Raw genomic sequence first — 14,039 nt, 5'->3', positions numbered from 1 at the left:
CCACCACCACTGTCCTGTTCACCTTGTACGTGCGCTTCTCCGGGTTTTTCCCTCCTCCCCGGACACGGAAGCGACGCCATCTTGCAGGCGCGCGCCACCGGAAACGGAAGTGACCGCTGTCCTCAACTACTGTCGTTCTGACGTGACCCGTAATTAGATGTCCTCAGATTTTAATGAAATTGGCGATCGCAATAATTATGATTCTTGGTTTGTCAGTACTTGCCTTCTGCTCGTTCGGTCTACTCATCTAGTAAACGTCTAAGACCTACATCACATCAGGCTTTCCTCCCACAATATGCTGATATGCTGGGATATTACTGAAATGCCGTTTAACTTAGGGCTTCACGTAACTCGCTTCCTGGTGAGATATTAGTTAAAAAAAGAAGTGTCTTTGGAAAGTGCTTGAATAACGATTTACATTGTATTGCAGCTGTGGGTGACCTACCATGAAACAGACCGAGTCCCTCTGTGCATTGCCGAAAGCCTCAAGAATTTACAGTTGGATTATGTGGACATGTATCTTATTCACGTTCCTGCATCCATGAGGGTAAGTGTAGCATACTTACGTTTACAGCAGCCTGGAGTGAGCAGCGGGTACGTTTTCGTTTTTCGTTTTTCGAATAACGAAACACAAATCAGCAGCGGATTCGTAAATCAAACAGTATATTAAACAGTCACAATGACTTCATTCTAATAATTCAATCAGTCTCCAAGTATATAAGAGCAGGGTGTCTTACATACAATACGTTATTCAAAATAACGAAAACTCAATCAACAAATATGTGAAGCCGTATTTCCTCTATTAAACGCTTGGTTTTGAATAAACGCCGGCTTGTTTATGTAAGAATAAGTGAGTGAGTGAGTGAATATGGTTTTACGCCGCTTTTAGCAATATTCCAGCAAATTCACAGCAGGGGACGCCAGAAATGGGCTTCACACATTGTACCTATGTCGGGAATCGAACCCGGATCTTCGGCGTAACGAGCTCTAACCACTAGGCTACCCGACCGCCGCTGTAAGAATTAGGATGTGTTAAGGTAGTAATTAAGAATTCTGCATTAAAGAGAATAGACGCGGGTTCAAAGGCTTTCGTGGAAGAAATAGATGCCCGGGTGTCTAATTGAGGAAATTCGGTTATCAATCTTCCTACAACTACTTACTTATTCGCACAGTTGACCATTAAAAAAATTTCAAATATCTGTAGCTAGCTGATGTTATGTTTTATAATGAGGCAGGGGGCCTTTTGTGTATATGTATCAATTTACCTAGTCAACTACGGGTCTCATTCTGGGTTTATCAAAAGAATATTAATGGATGCATATGTGAATGAATTACACCTTCTTAAAGGAATATTTATTAGTGATATATAGAATATATCTTTAGAAAATGACATTGGTGAAACCAGTAGAGATCATTTTTAAACGTTTGTGTTTTATCTATATAAATATATTGAACTTCCAAACCCGGTTCAAACGTACACTTCCGACCATAATGCATTAGGGGTTGGTCACGTGACTCCTATTGGAAACCATACCATGTGTTATAGACACATAGAAAGCTCTTGGAAATGTGCATTCGCGTGTATCACTAAAATAAGTCAAACACACAAAAGTAATGACTTAATAGCCATTTTAAGTTATGTAAAAATAAAAACTTCGAAGATTAGACTGTTTATCAGTAACCCCTTATACTTCAAGACTAATGTCGAAACCTCTCACAGTTTGTTGTCTGCGGAGAGAGCAGACCCTGGGCAGTAATCTCAATACAGACAAAGAAAAGCCAAGGGGGAAAATGGGACAAGTCCCAAAACAAGAAAAAGTCCACGTGTATACATTTAAACTTGCCAAAGTGTGCGCAGAACAAATGTTTTTGAGATCCTTAGGATATCACCTGTGACTGCATACTAATTTAACCCATATCAAGGGATTCATCTGGGTGCATCCAATATGACCCTAATTCGAAAACTATTTGTTGTAAACCCCACACCATCTGCTCCCTGTTCTAAGGATACCGTATTCGACGTAATAAGCGCCCCTGCTCTAGTAGGCGCCCACGGCGATATTTGCTAATATAGTAATCCTAATAAGAAGGGCCAGAGGGGACAATGGGACAAAAAGTAAAAAAACAAATTAAAATGCTCCACTGGCCGAAGTGTGCGCAGAACGTTTCCCCAAGTCCCAAATACAAGTCTGTAAATACGACCCCAGTTCCAAAAATATTTGTTGTAACCCCCAGCTGCTCAGAGCATATAAACACATCGTCACTTGTGTAACCAAATATGTTCTTCTCTCATGATGTTCATGCATACTGAATATATCTATAATTTCTATATGTTGTGTTCTTTGTTAACTATTTAGCAAAGCATTAGAGCAAGATGAGTTAAGTAGTCAAGAATCTTAATCTGCATTAGAAATACATTCATGTCAGTGATAGTCAAGTCCATTGTTTCAAGAGAGGGCACAATCCAACGTGAGATAATAGTAACCGTTTTCTAGAACATTTGTGATACGTCCTTCAGAGCTGAATAACTAACTTGTTGAGGGTTGGGTTTTAGTCACTAGTATTCAAAACAGAAAGGCGGACTAAATATCATCTTTTATGTGATAGAATTGTTGGACATAAACTGAGCTTGTGGTGGCTTGTTTTTCGTTATTCGAAAATCAAATAATTACAGGATCTTACTTTTGTTATACCAAGTCTGAATAACGTACCAGTTGCTGGTTAGTGAATAACTGAACAATTAAACGGTTGTTGATGTCTGATAGAATTGTCGGACGTAAACTAAACAACGAACCCTGTGCTGGTTGTCTTTCGTTATTTGAAAGTACTGAATAACCAATCGGCGTTTACCTGTCAGGTGGACATTATGTCATTAGTTGCAGTGTATGTGACCACATTACTGCAGATTTCAATATACAACCCTTTGATAAAGAATCCGCTGCTGGCATGTTTTTCGTTATTGGAAAAACGAAGAACGAAGCCAATGCTAACTTCAGACTGCTTACATACATACGCCCTGGAACTACTTTGTGTAAGCGTAAGTGAGCATTTTCTACATAACAACTATTTTTAGACGATCAGCCTTTTTTGTGAATCGTGTTTCAGTTTTAAATTCAATGATTTTAAACAATCCTTGTAAGCTTTGTAGTTTGTAATTACTTACATCAAGTACTGTCCTTATTGTGACTATGTTTGTGGAACAGGAAACAGGCAAGGGAAAACTTTTTCCTCTGGATGAAAACAACAAGCCTGCATTCTCGGGGGTACAGCTGGTGGATACATGGAAGGTACATACATGCAATATGTATGATATAAAATGGAAAAGCATTAAAGTATTAGACAAACAATACATTGATTTTAAAATATTATTTTTGGTTTCTAAGAAAAGATGGAATCCATGATAAGAGACGTACAGTGTTTTCATGTTGACTCCTCGTTTGATGCTTCATTGTACTCATAGTCAAATCAAATCGAGTCATGTCAAATCGATGATCGTCAACCTGTGTAGATGTCCACGTGTCAAGCTATGATCTTTTTACAGGGGATGGAACAGCTGGCTCGTGAAGGCAAAGCCAAATCCATTGGTGTCTCAAATTTCAACATGCAACAGATTGAAATGATTTGCAAGACAGCTACAATAAAACCAGCCACAAATCAGGTATAGCGGACGCTTTTAATGCTGTTGGTTTGTATTACTGTCAATTCAACTATTTCGTTAATTATTCTTCTTTTCTAACATAAGGTTTGTTAAGGTTTCACCAAGACGTTGCTGTTTTTAAGGCGTAAAACCCTATTACAACTCTTCACACAAATCAATATCTACGAAGCCACGAACCTTTTTCTTTACCCTCGTAATGTCATTATTGTTACTGTTACCAATAAACATTTAATCACTAAATTACCCAGTCTCTTACCCAATGCAAGTTACATAAAAAGATTTCGCGAGGAGGACATTTCTTCTTTGCAGGTTGAGTGCCATTTGTATCTCCAACAAACAAAACTCTTCAAGTTCCTAAAGGAGAGGGGGATAACCCTTACTGCCTACAGCCCCTTCGGCTCACCAGCTCGACCAGCCCACTTGTAAGATTATATAATGATTGAGTGATTTGGGTTTAACGCCCCTTTTAACAGTATTCCAGTTATAACATGGCGTGTCAGCTTAATGTGGGAGGAAAGCCCGAAGTGATGCAGGTCTCAGACGTTTACCACTTTGGTGAAACCCACGAGCACGGGTATGGTGCAGACAAACCTAGAAACATAATCGGCGTGAACCGGGATTCGAACCAACAATCAGAGTGTCCAGGGGACGCAACTCTGCACAGCAAATCGCGGCGCCTTAGACGACTGGGCCACCCGTGTCCCCTGATTATTTAATGAACAATGTTTAAACCAGTATGTTATGATGTAAGTTTTGATCTAGACATTGTGAATAATCAAAATAACAGTATCTGTAACGAGATTTTACCACTGACATCTTTTTGGGTTACCATAAACGGTGACTTCCTATTTGTCCTGCAACTGACCAAGGGAAATCTCCATCGTGTTTGTTTAGGCACTGTTCATCCGTACATTCAGCATTCGTTAACTTCAAATGTAAAAGAAACAATTGTTAAAAGGAATGAGCACTGTATAACATAGTGTCTTATTTGTCCAATTTCACATTTAAGATCCATTTACATCATTCACAGTCCAACTAGATGTGAAACAGCATTGTCATAATCGTTCACTGGTTTCTGGTTGGCAAGAAGTTCTCTTCTCCCTCAGAAGGACATAGTCAAGGTTTCGATACTTCTTCTTCTTGGGTGGCACCAAACTACCTGGATTGTGATGCGGTATTATCCTGCCCAACCTGCAGTATCTAAATGAATCTGTACTTATTTGGATGTCAGTATTCGAGATGATTTTGTGGCGTCGTCCCACTGTCCCACATATAATTGTGCTTCGTGACAAACTCATCTTTGGTGTTAATGATGGTTGGGCATCCTCTTTGGGAACATTTCAAATGAATGGAAGTTTGTTGTCTTGTCTTACTCGTGAAATTGTATCGGCAAAGTCCATGTGCCGATTCCTCTTAGCGTTGGAAATAAACTGTAAGTCATCCTGCGCATTTCCCACAGTGAAAAACTGTTTCTTGTCTGTATTTACTTGTATAGCCCAAATCGTACTGAATGATTAATATGTTCAATCACTCATTGATATATACTTTAACAGTTTTCACCCAGTACAGTGTATTTGAAATAAGTTCGCCAATTAGTTGTGTTGTTATAGTTTGTGAGATATTCGCCTATCATTTGTCTTATGTAAGATGCGCCTTGCTGGCGGAATTCTTCGTTTGCCTGTCGTTTTTTATCGTCCATTTTACGATAGTTCCCTTTCTCAAATACAATTTTGGTCAACCATTTGTAATTTATCATCTGAAGTATTACATTTTGCAAATTTGCTATGTTGACTTGACTTGTCCTGTTGTGAGATCGAATTCATATATTGGAATAGGAAGCTGGTAACATTATTACTGCCTTCATTCATCAAATTACGATACCATTGAAAGTATCTGACCTCAGTGGTTAAGTTATATGATTCAGTAACAATTGTAAACCACCACTTTAGCACTTTACGTAGATCGACTACAAAGGCGTGCATGAAGAAACATAAAAAGAGCATCACATACGCCCATCCCAAATTCCCCATCCCAATTTCCCCATCTCCACACTCCCTCTCCAACAACCCCATCCAACACCTACCTGCCTAATGCAAGATAGTTCGAGCTGCAATGTGAAACACAAAACCACACCCCTCTTTAGACATTAGGCCCTGGACTTTTCTCATATATCTAACGTACCTATCGATCATATTTACTTGTACATTGTGTGTCAACGCTATGTATTCAGACAGGTGGAAGGTGACCCCAAAGTTCTAGAAGACCCAGTTGCTAAGGATCTTGCTACAAAGTACAAAAGATCTGTTGGACAGGTACGTTACATTTTGATCGCAATATGTTGTTGTAATATGGTCAGCACGAAGGAGGTCAATCCATTTTCAATACAACTCTCTTTATTATGCAGATTCACCTACGCTATCTTGTCCAACGAGGTATCATTGTTATACCCAAGAGCAGTAACCCTGGGAGAATTCGGGAAAACTTGCAGGTATGTTTCATGCCATGACTTTTCAAGTATCTGCAAATATATAACGTCAATGCAAAAGAATAGCTTGAAAGTAAATATGTGTCCTGTAATATTAATTGTAGAGAAATCACACAATACCCTGCTATACATCTTTAACATGAGTATTACAGACAACCTAAACCTGCACTATCATTATTCACATATCACAATGTAATGAAATGTATTTAGGAGAAGTGCTTGTACATTTGATTTTCGGCAATAAAATGTGTTTAAATCAAATCAAACCACAACCTTCAGAATGACCAGTCATGTTATTGTTGTATAAGCAGTGATAATCAGAAGTGAAAGGATGGCTAATAACTAGGCATGATGTTCAATTGCTGTCATTTATATTTTTAGGTAAAATTACTTTGCGCCAAATAAAGGCAATTTATATATGATAACTATGATCCTTCTTTGTCATAATCCTACTGTGCTTTGTTCCGTATAGGTATTGCTGCTATTATTAATACTCGAGTGTTTTCATCGTAGCCTACTTACAGGTTTCCGATATACCCGGCTGTCTATGTACAAGTATGTTTTTGCAATGGTATTCGTAATTTAACTGGTTTTCTTGGCATCACAGGTATTTGACTTCAAATTATCTGACACGGACATGTCAAAACTTGCCTCACAAGACAAGAAGCTACGTTTTTTTACCGTTCCGGAGTAAGTTTAGATTTTTCCTATTCTGAATACTGAACATGGATATTTGCTCATTGTCAATGTCGTGGATATTAATGAAGAAAGACCCACACATCTATTCGGACCACTAAAACACGGTATTAAAATGTACTGAAATGACGGTATTGTTTCTGTTGTCACGAAAACAGAAAATGTTATCTTATGAGATGAAAATAATATTCCTTACAATCGCATTCTGAAAACATGTTAAAATTTGTAAAAGTGGCTTCTCTTGGCAACAAATATTATTCTGTAATAAAACTCTTCACTGCAGATTCAAGGGTCACCCCAGCTACCCCTTTGACGAACCACTCTGAAATGGGTATCTGCAGCACGGTTCAAGAGAGGTCCTCAATTTGGACACCAGATGTGAGGATCATTTTCGTGGCAGGATATGGACTCCGTGATAAACATTGTGTCTCATTAGTATGTTCTTCTGTCTGTTACTGTGTTAACGTTCGTAAACCTTAGCAATATATTTAAGATTATTTTGTTTCTTTCCTTTATTAACACAAATGTTTGGCTTATTTGAAAGTACTGTATAGTTATTGTCATATTTCTCTGATATGTAAATGAAGTTTGAAATTTACAAAAAAACGTTAACGAATACACGTACCTTGTTACCAGAGTGATATATACCTCGTCAGTGAAGCGTTAATCTGTATGTTGCTTTGAATGTGTGATGTTGATTTTGTTTTACATATTAAATTAATAAATTCTGTGCATTGTATTTTCTTGAAGTGCATCTTGAATAAAAATGGTGTACACTCCATGTTAATGTGCAAGAGCAAGTTTCAGTGTGTACATTAGCGTCATACTGCACACGTTTCCAAAGGCAAGTTCATGGTTATTCATGAGAAAGCATGACAATGTGTATTGATATACGTTTTTCACGAGTTAGGTATGCTGGGGTAGCCTGGTGGTTAAAGCAATTCGTCACCGAAGACCGGGATTTGATTTCAGGGATTTGGAAAGATAATTTCAGCCCATTATGAGTGTCCTGTGCCGCTGATACAACTGGGCCTAGTTCGTTTTAATGTACATATTCACTTTCAATGACTTCATTTCAAGTAGGGGGCACGGGTGGCCCAGTCGTCTAAGGCGCCGCGATTCGCTGTGCAGAGTTGCGTCCCTTGGGCACGCCAGAAACCTATGATTGTGGGTTCGAATCCCGGTTCGCCCCGATTATGTTTCTAGGTTTGTCAGCACCATACCCGTGCTCGTGGGTTTCACCGAAGTGGTACACGTCTGAGACCTGCATCACTTCGGGCTTTCCTCCCACATTAAGCTGACACGCCGTGATATAACTGGAATACTGTTAAAAGCGGCGTTAAACCCAACTCACTCACTCACTCATTTCAAGTAGAACACAATCTCAATTTCAATTGACATTGACACTGACAATGGGTGTCCTCACGCTCACATTTGTTATTCGCTTTCATTTAACATTGATTGCCAACTCACATATGGCATAAAACTTTGTACAATGGCTGCTCACTCGCTTACCTTGTACAATGGCTGACTTACTCGCTTACGTTGTACAATGGCTGCTCACTCGCTTACCTTGTACAATGGCTGACTTACTCGCTTACGTTGTACAATGGCTGCTCACTCACTTACCTTGTACAATGGCTGCTCGCTCGCTTACCTTGTACAATGGCTGCTCACTCGCTTACCTTGTACAATGGCTGACTTACTCGCTTACGTTGTACAATGGCTGCTCACTCGCTTACCTTGTACAATGGCTGCTCGCTCGCTTACCTTGTACAATGGCTGCTCACTCGCTTACCTTGTACAATGGCTGCTCGCTCGCTTACCTTGTACAATGGCTGCTCGCTCGCTTACGTTTTACAATGGCTGCCGCAAAACCTTCATAAGAGTATCAACGACACATTTTGACGTTCACAAGACTTTACTCTTGGAAAGGCCAAACACTGTATAAACGTCGACGTAAGCTCCGAACTTCACACACATCGGTTCCCACTCTGTGAAGATTCATACTCCAATGGCCTCACAAAATATCTTCTTTTTTTCTTTGTTGTTTAACGCCGCACTCGGCAATATTCCAGCTGTATGACGGCGGTCTGTAAATAATCGATTCTGGACCAGACAAGCCAGTGATTGACGTCATGAGTATCGATCCACGCAATTGGAATGCTATGACATGCATCAACCAAGTCAGCGAGCCTGACCACCCGATTCCGTTAGTCGCCTTTTACGACAAGCATAGTCGCCTAAGTGAAATCTCAGTTCCTTAGTGTTCACAATAAGCGTGTCCATATACTAGTACTGAATCTGAGAAAAACGTAGTGTATGGTAATACAAGTAAAACAGATTAAATCCGCAAACAATTAACACGTTCAATCATTTATATTTTACTGATGACGTCTATTCCATTTCAGTGTAAGTATATGCAATATGCAAGAATACATTTTACAATATTAAACGTCGACGCCAGTCTCGATTATTTGCCGAAACAGATTCAATTGGGTGTGAAGGGCATAACAGTGATGAAAAGTATATGTATGATACAAGGTTTTTGCGAAAAGGATAAGCATGCCCTACTCTACGGGTAGCACCCGACACTCACACAGTGTGCATAGATAAGATAGTGTGTGTTTGTTCCATATATGTCTACTGAATTGAAATCAAAATATTTAATTAAATAAAATTAAAAAGTTAGTGTGTGTTGTCTTAGGCAGTACAACTGTACTCCTGTCATTAAAGACACCTGATAGTTTGCGAACATTTGGAACGTGTCACGTTACGTTGACTGGTGTACTCGTACCTGAGGAGGTTAATGTGATTTATATAACATGTTCAGACACCTGATCACCTCTGTGTGTAAATATCATATACATGTGCACGAACATAAGCCCTGCAAAAAAAACACCGAATGTGAGGTCAACATACCTGTATTTAACCTATATTGTGTGGTTTTGTCGACAAGATAAAGTCAACGGACAAAAATGGTATTCGTTGGAGTCATATGCGGATAAATGAGAGAAGAAGCTGTAGTAAAATGTCCAATAAGCGTTCAGCGCTGTGTGGGAGGAAGTTGGTGTAAATTGTCTAATACGTGTGGAAAAAAAATGTATTATTATCCAATGAGCGTTCAGTACTGTGTGCGAGGAAGATGTATAAGCGTTTAGCGCTATGTGTATGAAAGATGTTGTATATTATCTAATAAGGGTCTAGCGTTATGTGGGATAAACTTATTAGTATAATGTTAAGCCCATATCGGCTGTTTTTAACAGGTTACATTGCTCAAATATGTTGGGGTTTTTCAATTCGAAAGAAATGTAAATAGGGAATGTTCGTGTCTCATAGGCCCTGCGGTCGGATATTGCACTGTTTGCTTTTTATATGATTTATTGTATCGTAATATGTGACACGTAAATAATAATATAAAATCTTCTTCTTAACTGTTAACTGCAAAATACACATCGGAGAAGGTAGCTGATGTGGCCAGTGTATAGAGGCAAGTCAACCGGATCCGCTCGACCGGATAGAGCATCGTTACATACTAGAGTTCTGCTGGACAGGTACAGCGTTGTCGTATGCTTGTTGTCAGCCAGAAAAGAATAATGAAGTTGTATACTTGAGTTCACCGGACAAGATAGCATATTTGTATAGTGGAGTTTACCCAAACAAGCATCGCATAGACATATACTGGAGTTCGCCCGGACAAGCATATCACAGTTGCACATCGGAGTTAACTCAGACAAGATAGCATATCTGTATAGTGGAGTTCAACCAAACAAGCATAGCATAGATATATACTGGAGTTCGCCCGGATAGGCATATCACAGTTGCACACTGGAGTTCACCAGACAAGATAGCATATCTGTATAGTGGAGTTCAACCAAACAAGCATAGCATAGATATATACTGGAGTTCGCCCGGACAGGCATATCACAGTTGCACACTGGAGTTCACCAGACAAGCATAGCATTGTTGCATCCTGGTGTTCACCAGACAAGCATGGCTCGCTTACGCAAGCACAGCAAAGTTGTATACTGGAGTTCACCAGACAAGCATGGCATTGATATATAGTGGAGTTCGCCAGAGAAGCAGAGCATATTTATATGCTGGAGTTCACCAGACAAGCATGGCGTATTTGTATACTTGAGTTCGCTCAGGCAAGCATAGCATGTTTGTATACTGGACTTAACCCAGACAAACCCCGCACAGTTGTACACTGGACTTCACCAAGACAAGAATCACGTCCTTGTATACCGAAATTCCCCCAGACAAACACAGTATAGTTGTATGTTGGAGTTCACCAGACACGCACAGACAGTTGTATGCTTGAGTTAACCAGACACGCACAGAAAGTTGTATGCTGGAGTTCACCAGACACGCACAGAAAGTTGTATGCTGGAGTTAACCAGACACGCACAGAAAGTTGTATGCTGGAGTTCACCAGACATGCACAGAGAGTTGTATGCTGGAGTTAACCAGACCCGCACAGAAAGTTGTATGCTGGAGTTAACCAGACACGCACAGAAAGTTGTATGTTGGAGTTAACCAGACACGCACAGAGAGTTGTATGCTGGAGTTCACCAGACCCGCACAGAAAGTTGTATGTTGGAGTTAACCAGACCCGCACATACAGTTGTATGTTGGAGTTAACCAGACACGCACAGAAAGTTGTATGCTTGAGTTAACCAGACCCGCACAGAAGGTTATATGCTGGAGTTAACCAGACACGCACAGAAAGTTGTATGTTGGAGTTAACCAGACACGCACAGAAAGTTGTATGCTGGAGTTAACCAGACACGCACAGAAAGTTGTATGCTTGAGTTAACCAGACACGCACAGAGAGTTGTATGCTGGAGTTCACCAGACACGCACAGAAAGTTGTATGTTGGAGTTAACCAGACACGCACAGAAAGTTGTATGTTGGCGTTAACCAGACACGTACAGAGAGTTGTATGCTGGAGTTCACCAGACACGCACAGAAAGTTGTATGCTGGAGTTTACCAGACAAGCACATACAGTTGTATGTTGGTGTTAACCAGACACGCACAGAAAGTTGTATGTTGGAGTTAACCAGACATGCACAGAAAGTTGTATGCTGGAGTTAACCAGACACGCACAGAAAGTTGTATGCTGGAGTTAACCAGACACGCACAGAAAGTTGTATGCTGGAGTTAACCAGACAAGCACATACAGTTGTATGTTGGCTTTAACCAGACACGCACAGAAAGTTGTATGTTGGAGTTAACCAGACACGCACAGAAAGTTGTATGTTGGCGTTAACCAGACACGCACAGAGCGTTGTATGTTCGCTTTAACCAGACACGCACAGAAAGTTGTATGCTGGAGTTAACCAGACACGTACAGAAAGTTGTGTGCTTGAGTTCACCAGACAAACACAGAAAGTTGTATGTTGGCTTTAACCAGACACGCACAGAAAGTTGTATGCTGGAGTTAACCAGACAAACACAGAAAGTTGTATGTTGGCGTTAACCAGACACGCACAGAAAGTTGTATGCTGCAGTTAACCAGACACGCACAACAAGTTGTATGCTGCAGTTAACCAGACACGCACAGAAAGTTGTATGCTGGAGTTAATCAGACACGCACAGAAAGTTGTATCCTGGAGTTAACCAGACACGCACAGACAGTTGTATGCTGGAGTTCACCAGACACGCACAGAAAGTTGTATGCTGGAGTTAACCAGACACGCACAGAAAGTTGTATGTTGGCTTTAACCAGACACGCACAGAAAGTTGTATGCTGGAGTTAACCAGACACGCACAGAAAGTTGTATGCTGCAGTTAACCAGACACGCACAGAAAGTTGTATGTTGGCGTTAACCAGACACGCACAGAAAGTTGTATGCTGCAGTTAACCAGACACGCACAGAAAGTTGTATGTTGGAGTTAATCAGACACGCACAGAAAGTTGTATCCTGGAGTTAACCAGACACGCACAGACAGTTGTATGCTGGAGTTCACCAGACACGCACAGAAAGTTGTATGCTGGAGTTAACCAGACACGCACAGAAAGTTGTATGCTGGATTTAACCAGACACGCACAGAAAGTTGTATGCTGCAGTTAACCAGACACGCACATAAAGTTGTAGGCTGGAGTTCACCAGACACGCACAGACAGTTGTATGCTTGAGTTAATCAGACACGCACAGAAAGTTGTATGCTGGAGTTCACCAGACACGCACAGAAAGTTGTATACTGGAGTTAACCAGACACGCACAGAAAGTTGTATGTTGGCGTTAACCAGACACGCACAGAAAGTTGTATGCTGCAGTTAACCAGACACGCACAGAAAGTTGTATGTTGGAGTTCACCAGACACGCACAGAAAGTTGTATGCTGGAGTTCACCAGACACGCACAGAAAGTTGTATGCTGGAGTTCACCAGACACGCACAACAAGTTGTATGCTGGAGTTCACCAGACACGCACAGAAAGTTGTATGCTGGAGTTCACCAGACACGCACAGAAAGTTGTATGCTGGAGTTCACCAGACACGCACAGAAAGTTGTATGCTGGAGTTCACCAGACACGCACAGAAAGTTGTATGCTGGAGTTCACCAGACACGCACAGAAAGTTGTATGCTGGAGTTCACCAGACACGCACAGAAAGTTGTATGCTGGAGTTAACCAGACAAACACAGAAAGTTGTATGCTGGAGTTCACCAGACACGCACAGAAAGTTGTATGCTGGAGTTCACCAGACACGCACAGAGAGTTGTATGCTGGAGTTAACCAGACACGCACAGACAGTTGTATGCTTGAGTTAACCAGACACGCACAGAAAGTTGTATGCTGGAGTTAACCAGACACGCACAGACAGTTGTATGCTGGAGTTCACCAGACACGCACAGACAGTTGTATGCTGGAGTTCACCAGACACGCACAGAAAGTTGTATGCTTGAGTTAACCAGACAAGCACAGAAAGTTGTATGCTGGAGTTCACCAGACACGCACAGAAAGTTGTATGCTGGAGTAAACCAGACACGCACAGAAAGTTGTATGCTGCAGTTAACCAGACACGCACAGAAAGTTGTATGCTGGAGTTCATGCACACAAGCACAGCATTATTTTTATACTGTAGTTCACCCAGCCAATAATAGCGTTGAAGGCAAGGAAGTACACCACGAAACGGATCGTAGTCTTTTGTAGAAGAATATTAACAGGTATACAAATTCATTGAATGTAGTA

General features: G+C 40.7%; 1 protein-coding gene across 1 annotated transcript in view; it reads left to right on the top strand.

Annotated features, from left to right (window-relative positions):
• The window catches only part of LOC124116941, a 40,064-nt gene extending 32,495 nt beyond the window's left edge, over positions 1–7,569 (top strand). Inside the window, exons 13-20 of the mRNA XM_048390371.1 lie at positions 431–547; positions 3,204–3,287; positions 3,542–3,658; positions 3,968–4,080; positions 5,889–5,970; positions 6,063–6,146; positions 6,751–6,833; positions 7,123–7,569. Coding sequence (XP_048246328.1) covers positions 431–547; positions 3,204–3,287; positions 3,542–3,658; positions 3,968–4,080; positions 5,889–5,970; positions 6,063–6,146; positions 6,751–6,833; positions 7,123–7,165 — 723 coding nt within the window. The 3' untranslated portion in view covers positions 7,166–7,569. The remainder of the gene's footprint in view (positions 1–430; positions 548–3,203; positions 3,288–3,541; positions 3,659–3,967; positions 4,081–5,888; positions 5,971–6,062; positions 6,147–6,750; positions 6,834–7,122) is intronic.
• Positions 7,570–14,039: the final 6,470 nt, after the last annotated feature.

This window comes from Haliotis rufescens, unplaced genomic scaffold (assembly GCF_023055435.1).
Source record: "Haliotis rufescens isolate VD_foot unplaced genomic scaffold, xgHalRufe1.0.p SCAF_9, whole genome shotgun sequence".
Lineage (NCBI taxonomy): Eukaryota > Metazoa > Mollusca > Gastropoda > Lepetellida > Haliotidae > Haliotis > Haliotis rufescens.
This window is presented reverse-complemented; position numbering and strand designations above follow the sequence as displayed.